At 42.9% G+C, this 17,375-nt stretch overlaps 1 protein-coding gene across 5 annotated transcripts in view; it reads right to left on the minus strand.

Annotated features, from left to right (window-relative positions):
• Window positions 1-17,375, minus strand: part of tenm4 (teneurin transmembrane protein 4) — an 811,512-nt gene that overhangs the window by 38,163 nt on the left and 755,974 nt on the right. For 3 of the 5 annotated variants that reach the window (XM_031895582.1, NM_001102688.1, XM_031895584.1), the window contains 6 exon segments: window positions 15,270-15,389; window positions 10,907-11,168; window positions 5,417-5,684; window positions 4,703-4,846; window positions 4,360-4,609; window positions 2,679-2,699 (listed from right to left, as the gene is read on the minus strand). In XM_031895582.1, the coding sequence (XP_031751442.1) occupies window positions 2,679-2,699; window positions 4,360-4,609; window positions 4,703-4,846; window positions 5,417-5,684; window positions 10,907-11,168; window positions 15,270-15,389 (1,065 nt within the window). 5 annotated transcript variants of the gene reach the window in all.

The following is a 17,375-nucleotide window of genomic DNA, read 5'->3' on the forward strand; positions in this document are numbered from 1 at the left end:
AGAGACAGATGAGAGATATATAATCCATATATATTTTGAGGAAGGGGTTGCTTGCTGGCAGAAAAACACTTATTTACCCAGAATGCTGGTTAAGTCACGTATGGAGGGTTACATGAGGTGGCAAAGCTTTATTTAGACCTCAACGAAAACCATCCAGCAATCACGGTGGGGCGCCTAATTATCCATGAAAGACACACTGTTCTAAGAAGAAGGAATGCAGCAAGCTGGACACAATAACACATAATATCATTATTTATTAGGCTGAACTGCATGGATGAGAATGAGGTGGGTTATAACTGGATAATGATGGTTTCTTTTGTGCAATTAGGTAATTAGATGCCGCAATAAAATATCTCCCCGTTCCACTTTCCCACCCCACTCTCTCTGATTAAAGGGGAGTTCCACCTTTAAATCAACTTTAAGTACACTGAAAGGAGCAGAGGCAAACTGTCTAATGGGAGATAAATACAAGCAGGCAACAAACCAAACTGGTCCCAGAATGCCATTATCTGTGTTTGGGAACACTATGTAAAGGCATTATCTAAACAAATTCCTTAATACAGCGCCAATCCAATGTATAATACCCCAGAACCCACAGCAGGATAAATACAGTGCCAATTCCATGTATAATACCCCAGAACCCACAGCAGGATAAATACAGTGCCAATTCCATGTATAATACCCCAGAACCCACAGCAGGATAAATACAGTGCCAATTCCATGTATAATACCCCAGAACCCACAGCAGGATAAATACAGTGCCAATTCCATGTATAATACCCCAGAACACACAGCAGGATAAATACAGCGCCAATTCCATGTATAATACCCCAGAACCCACAGCGGGATAAATACAGCGCCAATTCCATGTATAATACCCCAGAACCCACAGCGGGATAAATACAGTGCCAATTCCATGTATAATACCCCAGAACCCACAGCAGGATAAATACAGTGCCAATTCCATGTATAATACCCCAGAACCCACAGCAGGATAAATACAGCGCCAATTCCATGTATAATACCCCAGAACCCACAGCAGGATAATTACAGTGCCAATTCCATGTATAATACCCCAGAACCCACAGCAGGATAAATACAGTGCCAATTTCATGTATAATACCCCAGAACCCACAGCAGGATAAACACAGTGCCAGTTCCATGTATAATACCCCAGAACCCACAGCAGGATAAATACAGTGCCAATTCCATGTATAATACCCCAGAACCCACAGCAGATAAATACAGCGCCAATTCCATGTATAATACCCCAGAACCCACAGCGGGATAAATACAGTGCCAATTCCATGTATAATACCCCAGAACCCACAGCAGGATAAATACAGTGCCAATTCCATGTATAATACCCCAGAACCCACAGCAGGATAAATACAGTGCCAATTCCATGTATAATACCCCAGAACCCACAGCAGGATATATACAGTGCCAATTCCATGTATAATACCCCAGAACACACAGCAGGATAAATACAGTGCCAATTCCATGTATAATACCCCAGAACCCACAGCAGGATAAATACAGTGCCAATTCCATGTATAATACCCCAGAACCCACAGCAGGATAAATACAGTGCCAATTTCATGAATAATACCCCAGAACCCACAGCAGGATAAATACAGTGCCAATTCCATGAATAATACCCCAGAACCCACAGCAGGATAAATACAGTGCCAATTCCATGTATAATACCCCAGAACCCACAGCAGGATAAATACAGTGCCAATTCCAGGTATAATACCCCAGAACCCACAGCGGGATAAATACAGTGCCAATTCCATGAATAATACCCCAGAACCCACAGCAGGATAAATACAGTGCCAATTCCATGAATAATACCCCAGAACCCACAGCAGGATAAATACAGTGCCAATTCCAGGTATAATACCCCCACAACACATGGAGTGATAAAAACAGTGCATGATAAATCCAGTGGCCATTTCATGTATAATTTCATGTTTATGCCCCAGAACACACAGCAGGATATATAAGTGCCAATTTCCATGAAATTCACTAGTGTTGGTTTAGGGGGGCTTAGCTCCCCCCAGGCATTCATTAAAATCTGCCAATTACAGTCCAGCAGATATTTATGGTCTCAGTGTGAATTCTTTGTATGATTTTATCATTTAACAGTAAAGGTTCCCATACACGGGCAGATCTGCTAACTTGGCAATGTCGCCCAGAGAGTGGATCTTCCCCCGATGTCCCCCACCTATGGATGGGTGATATCGGGAGAATCCAGGGTAATTCGATTGTTTGGCCCTGGGGCCAAACAATCGAATTATAATGACGGGTATAGGCAAAGTCGGTCCGGGGACCATATCAACTAGCTGATGCGGTCCCCAATCCGACTAGATTTTCTAACCTGCCCAATCGAGATCTGCCCTATTTCAGGCCAGAGGTCGGTTGGGCAGGCCCGTCTGTAGTGCCCATACACGGGCCGATAAGCTGCAGAATCGGTCTAAGGGACCCATATCGGCAGCTACTATTGGCCCGTGTATGGGGACCTTTACGGACCCACTACACAATGTGTAAACTTGCACAGCGCTGGGCAAATTCGAAAACTCTCCCTATGCTGAGGCACGTGTCCGCTTGAATTGAATGATATTTATTAATTGAACGATATCAGTTAATTGAATAAATCCTCCGGGATAGCTTACCTATGTCTGAACTCTTTATTTCTGAGAGAAACGGGAAGGCCAAGAGGGATAGAGGAAAGAAAAGGCAGGTGTTAGTAACAGAGTCAGCAGGCAGAGAGAAGAGCAGGTTAATAAAGCAATCAGAAAACAACATGTCCCCATAGCAGCGAGACCCAGCCGAGAGTCCCTGTGATGGGCAGACTCTCTGAAGATGGACAGTCGTTGTGCAAGAGAAATTTCTGTCAGCGGCCTCAATACTTTCCAGAAGACAGTGCAGCTGTGAAAGGCGCTTATCAGGCTCTCCGATTAGGACAAGTGTCCAAGTGGCAGCAATCTGATTTATGGCTTTTTCCGTGCCCGGCGCAGGATTATTGAATTTGTCCCGCGTTCCTCGGGGAGCGCTCATTCCCTCGCCAACTAAATTTCACCTTTAGCGGGATGACAGGATTGCTACTAGAGTTGCCACCTCAATCTCTTAAAAGCAGACACATATTAAATCAGCCGCCTGTCTGGCTTATTGGAAATTAATTTAGGTGCAGGCTGCAGATGGCACTGCTTTTTTGTGGAGAAGGAATCCCAATTCATTGCTAATTAGCCCTGCAGCACAGGGATTCTAAAGGTGGAAACCATTATTGCATTGTAGGACAGGGACGAGCAATTCCCCCCATTGAGGGATGCAGATTCCCATCCTTGCTTTAGTTGCTTTAGGAGGATATGAAGATCAAGGCCATCATTCTCGAGGGGTGGTTTGGGGATTTTCTTTTGTTTTGATGTTTCTCTTAGTATAATCCCCTCTGGGGAATGCATTGCTCCTAGATCTGCATCTTAATTAAATCAGTGCGAGATGCATATCATTGCGATGGGGAGGCGGGAGACTTGCCCTTCACTATTCACTATTCTATCACATAGACAGGAGAAAATAATCTGTCCTATCTGAGCATTGTCTACGTCTGTCCTACCCGCATTTATTCCATTCCTAGGGCAGCCCTACGTTTATTGGGATATACAAATGCTCACATTGGATATTTATTCTTTTATTCCAAAGCTATTATACATGTTTATAAAGAAAGACATGTATAGTAGCAGTACGTTTGGCCAACAATTTATTTCCCCATAGACAGTGACATCCCTGAATCCTGCCCGACCATGTTGGCCAACCTTTCTTACTCGAGATCCACAGTCAAATGTAAAAAGACTTGGAGAGCAAAACGAGCACCATAAAAGTTCATGGAGGAGCCAAATAAGGGCTGTGATTGGCTATTAGGGGCCTCTATGCACCCTATCAGCTTACAGGGGCTTTATTTGGTAGTAAATCTTGTTTTTATCCAACCAAAACTTGCCCCCAAGCCAGGAATTCAAAAATAACTCCCTGGTTTGGGGGCACTGAGAGCAACATCCAAGGGGTTGGGGAGCAACATGTTCCCCCTGAGCCACTGGTTGGGGATCACTGATATTGGCCATCCTGTGTGACCAATTTGGCTGGTGCTGAAGTTGCTTCCATGGGAGCCATAGAATTTATCAGTTTACTGCATTTAAGGACCAATGTGGCTCCAAGGAGAGATAATATCTGGGCAATGAGTAAGAATAGTAATAATGAAATCTTTAAGAGACCTGCTTCCTGGACTGTGGGTAATGTCACCATGCAACACACAACAAAATGCAGCTACAGAGGTGACAGAGAATCATTTGATCCCAACCATACCTTAGCTCTAAGATGCTGGTGACATTTCCAGAGGGGAAAATCCTCCTGATGAAGTTGAAGTCACCCACGTAAATGCTTCCGTCTGGTCCGCATGTCAGAGCGACAGGAGCTAATAGCTTATTCCCATCGGCAAGCCCATTACAGCTGGGGCAAGAGATGCTCCTTCTGCGCCCATTTCCCATGGTGCTGCCAATCACAGGGGGCTGCTGGGATATGAACTGGTTCTCTCCGTTGCCCTTGTGCAAGATGCCTGTAGAACAAACACCATAAATTCACCCTGTGTCCCATAAGCCAACATATGTCATGGTCAACACTGACTTTCATGATCCCATATTCCTCTTACCACTTTGTATATTGAGAGCATGATGCTTGTCCAAAGACCAACCGCCCAACTTAGATGACTCTATCTCATAGCCTTGAAGAACAGCAGTTCTCTTCTCCCAGAGGATCAGGTCTGGACAGGATTCGTATTCATATCCCACGGAGACTGCAAAGGGAAAATAAAACTGACCTAAATTTCCTAAATAATACAGCTACAATGACTTGAAAACCCATCACATTAATGTGGCTGCTTAGTATTCCCCCCCCCTCTAAAGCCTGCTCTGAATCCCAAATGGAACATTGACCCCACGGGTGGCATTCGTTTTCATGAACATATAAATGGGAAAAAAATGCAGTTGGAATGGTATAAAGTGTAATAGGTTATGTCAATAGACTTTATTGATTGAAGTACAAGGAATATTATTAGATCCACCTCTCTGGCCGGAACACAAGGAAGGGCGGATAGCATTATAATTTGATGCTTCGTGTATGTTTCGGTGACTGACAAATAAAGAATATCCCCAAAAAGTACTTTCTACCATACTGGCCCTAATGTGTGAGTGCCTTGCTTAGGACAAGGGCATACATGGTGACTGATAGTAGGTAGAATAATGAAAGCAAATATCCGATTGGTTTGTTGTTTGAGTACTGGCAAATGTTATCCATTTTACAACCTACCCCACATACAAGTTGGACACTATTACAAAGCAAACGTTCACAAGATTCAGGCTCTTACCAAAAGCCTCCGACAGTCCATAGACTTTCTGGCTGTAGACATCGGTCTTATCCCAGATGAAAAAGTACGAGAGATCGGGGGCAGCAGAAAACCACTTCCGGAAGAGGCGTCCCTCCACGGCCACCATCAGATGGACTTTCATAAGGTTGAAGGGGATGGTGGGATGGGTCAGGCTGATTCTCAGGACAGATTTGTAACCAGCGTTCCGGCTGCTCAGATAACTTAGTCTGATTTTGCTTCCCGGGATCGGAATTTCCTCTTGCAGGGCCTAAGGAAATTCAAAAAAGTTGTATTTTGAAAAAACCCCCTATATTAAAAGCATGGTCCAATAAGCCCCCAAAAGGTTCCCAAATCAGTATGATACAGTATACAGATAATACTGGCTGTCTGGACTTTATAAGCTTAAATACAACAGCGCCACTCAAAGCCCAGGCTATCATCAAAGTGGCTGAATACTTGCCTAACTGAGCATTAAACTTCAGCAAAGCATTTCTTGGGTATGGGATGGCCTTACATGGGTTGGTTTTGAGGGTATCCAAGTATTCAGTGCCTGCCCTAACCCTTGTGCAATGCCACGCACATATGCCTAGCCAACCAACACCAATCCCATACAGGAATTTTTTGTAGACTGCTACATACAAGGGTGGTCCCATTCTATTATTGGTTGTGGTTGACCAATCAGATATTTGGTTTTGAGCAATGATTTCTGAAGCCTAATGGCCTATGTACAACATTTGGTGTGGGGCCCTCTCCTTACCTCGGCAAGTACCATGTACCCAATAACCGTCGGGCCACGTTTGGCCTTGAGCAATGGCCCATTTACATTAAATTGTTGAAAAGTACTTAACCAAGGAATGCAGCGGAAAAGAGGGGAGAATTTTAGGGATTGCAGTTTAACAACAGCTAGAAGGCAGCAGATTGAACATTTATAATTCATGTTTTCTACATTTTATTTTCATGAATGTAGTGTTCCCAATTCCCTAATAGTAAGAACTAAAGTGAGGGAACATGGAAGATAGACAACTGGCATGTGCACCAAGCCCACCGGCAGTGTTGGACTGGCCCACCAGGATACCAGGACAAGTCCCGGTAGGCCCAGGTGTTAGTAAGCCCTCCTCATTTGGCTTATTTCATGGCTATTGCCTATTTCTGTATTGGAACAAAGAGGAAAAATAGATACAAGGATAGACTATAGTATGTAAAGAAAAGAGATTAGGACAAAAAAGTGGTTGAATGAGGAGCAAAAATAGATTTTATGCTTATGGTGTTAAGGTTTCTGGTGGGCATCCCAGTCCAACACTGCCCACCAGTCAGCTACCAAGCCCACCGCCAGAAAGACAATGCAATGTGTCCCTGAAGGAGCCCGCAGGCAAACATGGCCTTGCTGTCCCTGCACAAGAACGCCGAGCTCAAACACAGTGTTACCATTCTTCACTTCTATTTCCCTGCTTGTCCTTATAGAACCTCAAAAAAAACCCTTATTACTATTTTTTCCCAGGGAGAATTCATTTGCATTTATTTCCCTCTGATGTCTCTTTGATTCCACTGGAAATAGGATTTAGAGCACGGGGAAGATGAAACGTGACATCATTATATTGTAGGGAACATCATATGAAGATATGTAAGTGTTTGCGCTTCTATCCCCAGCGCTGCCCTTTATTCTTATTCCCTTTTCTTAATATTCCTTTTCTCTGTGTCTCCCATACACTGACCTTCTCGTGCTTATTTAAACATCCGTCCCCTTCATACTGTGCTTTGTTTTTTTTCACAGTACTTCCCTTACCTTTCTTCAATGGAAAACAGACAGTAATGGCAGAGCTCAGAACCAGTGTATTTCCATATATAACAGTAGGAGCTTCCACAGTGTCACCATAAAATAAGTCATTCTAAGACAATAAAGGGGACTAACACTAGCTATAGGTTGCCCTACATCAGTGATCCCCAACCAGTGGCTCTTGGATGTTTCTCCTAGTGGCCTAAAAAAGGAGGTGCTTATTTTTTGAATTCCTGGCTTGGAGGCAAGCTTTGGGTGCAAAAAAAAAAGGTGTATCACCAAACAGAGCCTCCTGTAGGCTGCCGGACCACATAGGGGCTACCAAATAACCAATTGTAGCCCTTATTTGGCACCGCTAGGAACATTTTTCATGCTTCTGTTGCTCCCCAACTCTTTTTACATTTGAATGTGGCTCACAGGTAAAAAAAAGTTGGGGATCCCTGCCCTACATGGACAATTACTGCCTTACAACAGTGATTGTCTGTTTTGTGGCCCAGTCAGCATCAGATTGGGGTGTGTAGGGCCCAATAGGAGCCCCCAACCCCCAAAAGGCATGTACCTTTTACTTAACTTCGGGGTAGGGTAGTTAGTGGGGGAGCGCCAGTGGTTCCTAGCGGGGATCAGGTCTGGGTTGGCGGATTGGTCTATCAGCCATAGCTCCTAGAATTTCATCAAAAAGGACATCAAAATGTCAAGCTTTGACCCCAATCTAACTCAAACCAATTCTGGCATTCAGGTGCATCTAAGAAAGAAAAAATAGGCATTATCCCCAAATCTGGTCCTAAATGGCCTGCAGGCTGAGCCCCCAAACCACTGCTCCAGGCTCCTAGTTTGGGAAATACTGCCTTAAAAGAGGACTAAACCCTAAAAATGAATATGGCTAAAAATGCCATCTTTTATATACTGAACTTACTGCACCAGCGAAAAGTTTCAGCATCTCAATAGCAGCTCCCCATCTTGGAAAGTGCCTGCGACACTTACATGCTCAGTGCTCTGCTTAGGGGTCAGCACAAATGATGAGATTGGCCTGAGAATGTGCTGGGAATCAGCAGAAAAGAAGATAAGGGGCTACTGGGGCATCTTCAGAGACACAGATCTTTCCTGCTAAGGGGCAGTTGTTGTCTTGGGCTGGCAAAGAAGGCCAAAACATAATGTACAACATTTACAGCCTACTTTCTTAAAGTGCCCATACACGTTAAGTCGCCAAGCGAGCAGATCTTCTCCCGATATCGGGTGAATTTAGGCTTGGCCCTGGGGCCAAACAATCAAATTATGGCAAAGAGCGCAGTCAGTACGGGCTGCATCAACGAGCCGATGCGGTCCCCGATCCGACTATAACTTTTAACCTGCTCGATCGATATCTGGCCAATTTCAGCCCAGATATCAGTCAGGCAGGCCCCTCGTTTCTGCCCCTACACGGGCCGATAAGCTGCTGAATTGGTCAAAGGAACCCATATCGGCAGCTACAATCGGCCCGTGTATGGGGACCTTTAGTTAGGCTTTAGTTCTTCTTTAAAGGGGAAGAAAGGCATCCTGGTGAGTTAGGCATTCAGATATTTATCTGCTCTAACAAAGTTTGTAAACAAAACAACACAGCAGTGTACTTACTGCCATTAGGGATGCATAGAAATGCTGGATGTAGTAAGCAGTCCCCTGTGATATATTTAATGGCAAATAAATATTATTGATATGCAATAGTAACTTAAATCTTAGGCTACTGAGCAAACCAAGTACTGAAGCTAGCCAGATAGGGCAGCCATGTGTCCAGTCAAAACACACAAATAAGAAGAGAACAGGGATAATGTAGTACAAGACTAAGCAATATCTGTAAGGTAACGTAACCCTGCATATTGATACACCATCCATTGTGGCACATTTGTATTTTTTCATTCTCCCTAATGCACTCCCCTGGGTTCTGCCCCAACGCTAACAAGTCCTCTGATGCCAAATAAGGTAGATGCTTTTTTAAAGTAACATTAGACCCGCAGATCTAAGACCTCCATCAACGGAAGTGCTCAGCACTTTTTTTTTGATGATGGCACTTTAAATAACGGTGCAGAGAGCTCTGTTTGAATTTGCTCACACCAAAGTCTTCCATCACACTGACAGCCTCATTATCTATTCCCCAACGTAAACATCATTCAGCAGTGTGGAAGCCATTTGTATATTCATTAGACATACACAGTTCTGCTTCGTAGTCTCTCCAGTTAATTATATGAACGACTTACATGGAACTGGGTGGCTCACCTTGAACACTTCAGTGCAACGTGGAAACCATGGAATAAAACACAAATTGTTTTTGGCATCCAGTGAATTAAATGGAAGTACAACAGATTTATAGTCATTCTATGCTGATTGACATTTGTTGCCCCAGCTAAGGAGTGTGGTCCATGGTGGGATAGAGGGTGGTGTCTAGAATTGTGCATGGTACCTAGTAATCAAGTGTGTCTAGAAATGGGTTGTGATGCCTAGGAATGGATTGTGGTATCTTGGAATGTGCATGGTGTCTGAGAATGGTTCATGGTGTCTAGAAGTATGAATGGTGCCTAGGGTTTTTATTAAAAACTTCACAAGAAAGAATTAACATAACTCAAACCGACATGCCAGCCAATATCTACAACTTACAACCAAAATTCACCCCCCCCCCCCCAGTCCACTGGCCAAATGTACCGATGAAGAACCTGAGAAATGGACAAAAGCAGTCTCAGTCCTAGGAAGATGGGTCATAATGTCTAGGTATGGGCATGGTGCCTAGAAATGGGATATGTCTATGATATGTCTATGAATCGAATGTGGTGTATAAAAATGTGAATGGCGTTTAAGAATAGCTTGCAGAGTCTAGGTATGTGCATGGTATCTTGGAATGTTTCATGGTGTCTATGAATGTGCATGATGCCTAGGAACACAATGTGTATTATGTCTATGAATGTGCTTTGGGGTCTAGGAATGAGTATGGTGTCTAGAAATAAGAATTGTGTCTATGAATGAACATGGTATCTAGGAATGCATTATGGTGCCTAGGAATGGATTATGGTGCCTAGGAATGGCCATAGTGTTTAGGAATAGGCCATGGTGGCTAGAATCGAAGCATGGCTTCTAGAAATGCTGTATGGTGTCCAGAAATAAAGGGAACCAAGGAATGAAGCACAAAGCCAAGCAATGGAACATGAGGTCTAGGAACCTAAAGCTCGGGTTTAATGTAATAGTGTCTACCTCTTTATTCTATGGATAGGGCATGTGTTGGCTGAGAATAATTACATTTTCTTGGTAAAGATAGAAAGCCCTTGCACATTCCTGAAATGTACTGTTCTTGGTATGTAGATATTTTATGGGCAAGGAATGTTGTTTGGAAAGTTAATATAAATACTTCATTCATTTTACACCCACTCTGGTTGTCTATCAATATAGTTTAGTTCATTGGGTTCCTGATATAGTAAAGCTCCATATTCTAGAACAGTCATAGCAGTGGTGTAACTAGATGTTACTGGGCCCCACAGCAAATTCAATTTGGGGCCCAAAACATTGGTAAGTTGACCTTTTCTGCAAAGATATATTGAAAATGTTCATTGATTAGGGCCTTACTGGGCCCACCATACTGCAGTTACAGCTTTTGCCAATACAGAGCGAAGGGTCCCATCATGAATTTTCTATTTCATTCTTAAGTCCATGAATAAATTCCGTAGCATTAGGTATAACAGATATATACATAGCTTTACCTGGATTTCAGGTACAATGGGGCCTTTGGCTGAGCAGGAGCTGGCAAATGCAGTGAGCGGTGCAGGGGAGAGCACTGGGTTGGGACGGGCAAAGCTACTCAGGTCACAGCTGGGGATCTCATTCTCCTCGTGGCGCATTGTGATGGTCTCCATAACAAAAAAACGATCCCATGGAAGCCAGAGGGTGTGTTCTTGGGTAATAAATGGCGCCCGCTCAAAGCGGAGAGTGATGGAAACTCCTCCATTGGTCACAAGGTCAAAGCTGTTTACAGAAAAGAAATATACAAATGAAAAAATTGTATTTGTTTATAGCATCATCATCCCATTCATAACTTTACCTCTTCAACAGATCAGGTTATTAGTAGCTACTATACATGTGGTGGAAATTCTGCCTTTGCCTTTGTCCTTTATGGGGAACAAGGCAAACATTGTAAATAACACTAGCCCCATGAATAAGAAAGGAATAGAAACCGTACAGCTTATAATTCATTAAAACCATTGATCCGAGGTGACCTTAAATTACCAGTGCATATGTCAAATTTGATTTTTAGAGCCCCCTGTTCTATTAATGACACAAATATTGTTGCATGATTCCTGAATATAACACGGTGCCGGCGCTGAGTTGATGAGACCCCCGGGGTAAATGCATTGAGGGTATCATAACATATTCATGTTGATTGCTCTCAGATGGTTCTTTATGACATAAATCTCATGTCTTGATGTTTCCCTCCCCACAATACCGCAGACCTTACTTAGCATGCAAAGCCTACTCTTCCATCATAATCTCCTCAATGTGTTAGTGTGGCACCAAGGCCTAGAGCCCTACTAGTTCCTCTCACAAAGGCAGTGCTTTTTGTAGGGGGGAGGCTGGAGATGACAGTCTCACAGGAGCCCCCTGGGAGAATATAAATAATAGAACAAGGGATCTATCAGACTGTATAATAATTCGTTGACATTTTTAGGTTAAATACATCAGGGATGTCCACCCTGCCACCCTTAAGCTATTGACAACCTGGAGTTTTTAGATTTTGGCCTCAGCTTTTTAAAATGGCAGTGAATACTCCTATCTCAAACTCTGCACTGTATAAAGCACCAGCATGTTCTGTAGTGCTGCACAATGTAGAAAGTTAGAATACTAGCGGTACAGGGGGGTACTGATAGTATTCAGCAGAAGACAGGCTGCTACCAACCACACCGGCACCTGAAAAGTTCTGCTGAAAGCAGGTTGCTATGAGTTGGAAACAACTTACAGCCTGCCTCCAGGAACTTACACAATGTGGGGCTTCTTTGTGCATGAAACTCTTCAATATTGTAACTTACACATCATGGCGGCACCCATATGTAACAAAAAATAGAGGTGCTAATCTGAGACCTAATCTGAGAAATATTTATGACATAAAACATTGAGGTGGTAGAACTGTACACACAACTGGCAGTAACAGTAACATGTTTATTTTGCTATACTGGGAAATGATATCCTATTGTCTGCATCTCACAGTTTATTACTGGGGAGCGGGAATAGCTTTACCTGACTCTTACCCACAACTGCTGCTCTCAAAGGTGTCACTGTTTGTGGGGCCTTGGGCAGCTACCCCTATCTGGGCATCTCTAAAGAGAGTTTAATAAAAGGCAGAGAGCATAAAACACTTTTGGAGGGCCTCATCTGAACCCTACCAATTTGATTTCCTACAGTCAGGGGGATATTGCCTGGGGAACACCAATTCTCTATGGTGGAGCACAATGCCGTTCTTCAAGCTATTCCTGTCTGTCTACCACTCCTAGATTGTCCTATAACAGGATCTTGCCCTCATTCACTGATTCCATTATCTCTGAGTTCACTAAGGCTTTGGTTACCTTAGACCAGTGATCCCCAACCAGTGTCTTGGGGGCAACATGTTGCTCACCAACCCCTTGGCTGTTGCTCTCAGTGCCCCCAAACCAGGGAGTTATTTTTGAATTCCTGACTTGGGGGCAAGTTTTGGTTGAATAAAAACAAGATTTACTACCAAATAAAGCCCCTGTAAGCTGATAGGGTGCATAGAGGCCTCTAAAAGTTTGGGGACACCTGCCTTAGAGCTTTAGCATCGTATTGAGACTTCCTACCTCAGGCTCGCCATCAGAATCCACTTTCTCTATGGAGTGGAGTCAGAAGAGAGAGAACCATGTGCCCCTCCCCTTTCATAAAGAAGACAGGAACCTCTCATACTACTCCTGCACTAACTGGAAACCCCCAGCCTACAGAGCATAGGTTTCACAGTAGGGAAGTTAGAAGCCATGTTTAATGAACTTCAAGTTGTACTTCTACCACCATTTTAATCTGCTTTACCTGACTCCTACCCATAGCTGCTGCTCTCAAAGGTGCCACTGTTTGTGGGGCCTTGGCCAGCTACCCCTATCAGCTACCCCTATCTGTGCATCTCTAAAGAGAGCTTCATAAATGGCAGAGAGCATTCAAAACTTTTGGAGAGCCTCATACGGACCAGAGCAAGCAACCAACCAACTGTTGGGTTGCTACAGGTGAATAGACCTTTTGTAAAAGTATACACTTGGCACAATTAAATATCTAACCTCCGTGGAATTCAGGATAAAAGGGGTACAAAAATGGGAGGGGAAGGAAGAATAGACTTAAATAATTCAGAAAACAATAGTGGTGTAGAGCACGACACAGACTTTAGATGCCAATTGTCACTTCCTACTGTGACTCCACTGGAGTGTGAAACATTCAACAGAAGATTAGAGGATCCTATAAGGTTCTAACAACTACAGACAAGTCTTGTATCTTTTCATGGAGGAAATAAGCAGTTTAATTCACTGCTGTCAGTCTGTCTGTAAGGAGGGGAGGAAAAGCAAAACCTCTGAAGTGTCATGATCTGAAGCTACTAAGGTCTGAGAGTCTATCTCCTCTCTTACAGCTTTTGGTGTTAATAGGCATCGATAATCAGCAGCTTAGCAAGTCTGCGCCGAGATACTCGGGGGCTGTGGGATTCTGCTTTTGGGGAGAAAGTTCAGCTAATAAAATCCTACACTTGTTCTTCTCTTCTTACATTCTGCTATGCCGCATATATTCTGTAAGATGTCAAACCACTGACTTGCTTTTGCACAGCAGAGGAATCATGAAATATTAGTGAGCTCAGGCCAGTTGTATTTTTCTTCTTCAGCATTGGTTTCTAAATCGTGGGGTTGTAGGCCACCAAGGGTGTAGGCCACCTACGGTGAAATGACTTGTTTACTAACTTGGATTTCCCTGGAACCATAGCACAGTTACTGTTCTAGATATGTTCTCATGTATCTGCAATCTTGTTATGAATTAAGGGGTTTCCAACAAATTTTGGAAAGAGGAGGAGGTCCTAGATCTTCCCTTGGTTAAAATGGAAGGACCCTTTTACCAGTGGGGAAAAGTGGATAAAGTGTATTAAGTGAGCAATGCTGAAGCTGAATTCAAATCCTACTTTCATCTCAAAAGCCTACAGCACACCTGAAGGGGCACTTATTGGCCGAAAAGTATCTGAAGAAAAAGCCATCAAAGATTACTCAGTAGCATGGATATAAGTAATTAAGACCAGGTAAGCAAAGTCAATATGCCAAAAAGAAAATTTGACATCAGAAGACAGTGAGTGATATTATCAGGATTTGAGGGATGTGTAGTATCTTGCTTATTTGGTGGGTTTGCCAAAGACCAGATCTCGCCCAATTAGGGCCAAATCAGGCCAATCTGATTAGTGGACAATGGTTATATTGTACACTGGGCCTACGAACAGTGTTATCAAACCAACCCCATACATGGGCCAATAATCCCATCCATGGCCACCTGAAGTTTAGTTATAAACATTGCCTGTGCCCAACCGTACATGAGACAAGAAGACTGAAGCCCCACTCTAAATATGGGAGCTGTCATTTGTATAGCTAAGCTGTTCAATAGTGGTCTTAAGGTGGCCATAGACGTAGCAATAACAATCTTTTGCAGGAAAGATCGTTCCCAACCTCCATTGATGTTCAGGGCTGAATCGTCAGATATGGAGGTAGAAACAATAGAAATTCTACCTCCACCTGTCGATTCAGCCCTAAACGTAGATTTTGCTTGGGCGCCTTCAATGGCCCCTGATCAAAATCTTTTTTTTTAAACCTTACCGATCGACGAGACGGGCGATATCCACAGCCTTTGCGATATCGGTGGCCTCTTTGAGCCGCCATACACACACCGAATATCATATGAAACGTGGTTTTGAACAATAATATTGGTGCATGTATGGCCAGCTTTTACATACAGTAGGTGGGACATATTCATATACAACATCTGAAGAACCAAGGCTGGACCTACATGGCCCAGTAGCACAGCATAAGACAGTAATGCTTGATAAATTACCTTCCATCTTGTCGGCTGATAGTGTAGCCAAAGGCCGATAACCCAACAAAACTGATATTCACGCCGACTAGCGGGGTCCCATCTGATGTAATCACCTGACCACGTATGACACAAGCATGTCTGAAGAAATGAAAAAAAAAAGGAAATTGTTGGTATTAGTTAAGAATAAACATTTAACCCAGAAACAAAAAGTCATAGGCTTAGCTGTGAGTATACATTTAATAGTAAGTATGCAGGGTTAGGTCACTGTGTAGGTGAATGGAAGCATTTAGGAAGATGAACCAACGCGGTGTAGAGCTCCGAGGCACGTGCAGGCACCAGTACCCAGGCCATTACTGGAATATTTTTATTAATGATGCTGTCAACTGACTCCACGGCAACAAGCTGTTGTTGGGAAAAAGGACTAAGTGCCAGCACAGACAAGGGCAAACCAAACATTTTGTATGTTAGGGCAGGGAGATTTAATGGCTGGCTGCGGCTGTTGCTGAACTAAGAACACCAGCATTCTCTATCGGTCAGCAGCTGAAGGCAGGGCATCCCCTACCTCTAAAGGAGACTATATGGCAGCTTCCATTAAAATAACAACATTTTCTGTGCATGCATTAACCTATGCCTTCATCCTGTATTATTTAAAGTGCAAATTTTTGATAGATTTCTTTCAAGGGTAACCACCACATGACAGCTCCCACCCACAAGCATAAATAGAAACATACAAAGATGGAACGTTCTGCCTTCATTCTGTATGCTGGCTCCCACCCGTGTCCTTAAATACAAAGAATGTTCTCTGCACTCTAGTGCCTTCTATTAAAAAGAATAAATGGAAGCTAAAACACACCTATTGATTATTCTTTATGTATATAGCACATTAATACAAAGGACATCTTTTCCCCTTGACCAGTGTATTTAGCTGAAACTGAAGTAATGTTCCCACTTCTGCTGAGCCGGCTCTGTCTGCCCCCTCCGTAATGTAATCTCCTGTATGTCTAACTAACTGCAACTGGGGCTCGCACATTATTATATAAATATATGTATGGGAACGGTTATCCAGAATGCTCGGGACCTGGGGTTTTCCGGATAAGCAATCTTTTCATAATTTGTATCTCCATACCTTAATCTTTTAAACCTTAAATAAACCCAATAGGTTCTGCCCCCAATAAGGGGTAATTATATCTTAGTTGGGATCAAGTACAGGTACTGTTTTATTATTACAGAGAAAAGGGAATCATTTAACCATTAAATAAACCCAATAGGGCTGTTCTGCCCCAATAAGGGGTAATTATATCTTAGTTGGGATCAAGTACAGGTACTGTTTTATTATTACAGAGAAAAGGGAATCATTTAACCATTAAATAAACCCAATAGGGCTGTTCTGCCCCAATAAGGGGTAAATATATCTTGTTGGGATCAAGTACAGGTACTGTTTTATTATTACAGGGAAAAGGGAATCATTTAACCATTAAACCCAATAGGGCTGTTCTGCCCCCAATAAGGGGTAATTATATCTTAGTTGGGATCAAGTACAGGTACTGTTTTATTATTACAGAGAAAAGGGAATCATTTAACCATTAAATAAACCCAATAGGGCTGTTTTGCCCCAATAAGGGGTAATTATATCTTAGTTGGGATCAAGTACAGGTACTGTTTTATTATTACAGAGAAAAGGGAATCATTTAACCATTAAATAAACCCAATAGGGCTGTTCTGCCCCAATAAGGGGTAATTATATCTTAGTTGGGATCAAGTACAGGTACTGTTTTATTATTACAGAGAAAAGGGAATCATTTAACCATGAAATAAACCCAATAGGGCTGTTCTGCCCCCAATAAGGGGTCATTATATCTTAGTTGGGATCAAGTACAGGTACTGTTTTTTTATTACAGAGAAAAAGGAAATAATTTTTAAAAACTAGAATTATTTCCTTATAATGGAGTCTATGGAAGATGGCCTTCCCCTAATTCAGAACTTTTTGGATTATGGGTTTTCAGATAACAGATCCCATACCTGTATACAAACCCACCACACAACCCAGGACCCTCCACATCTTCTTTTATGCAACCAAAACTTGCCTCCAAGCCAGGAATTCCAAAATAACCACCTGCTTTGAGG

The sequence above is a fragment of the Xenopus tropicalis genome, chromosome 2, assembly GCF_000004195.4.
Source record: "Xenopus tropicalis strain Nigerian chromosome 2, UCB_Xtro_10.0, whole genome shotgun sequence".
Lineage (NCBI taxonomy): Eukaryota > Metazoa > Chordata > Amphibia > Anura > Pipidae > Xenopus > Xenopus tropicalis.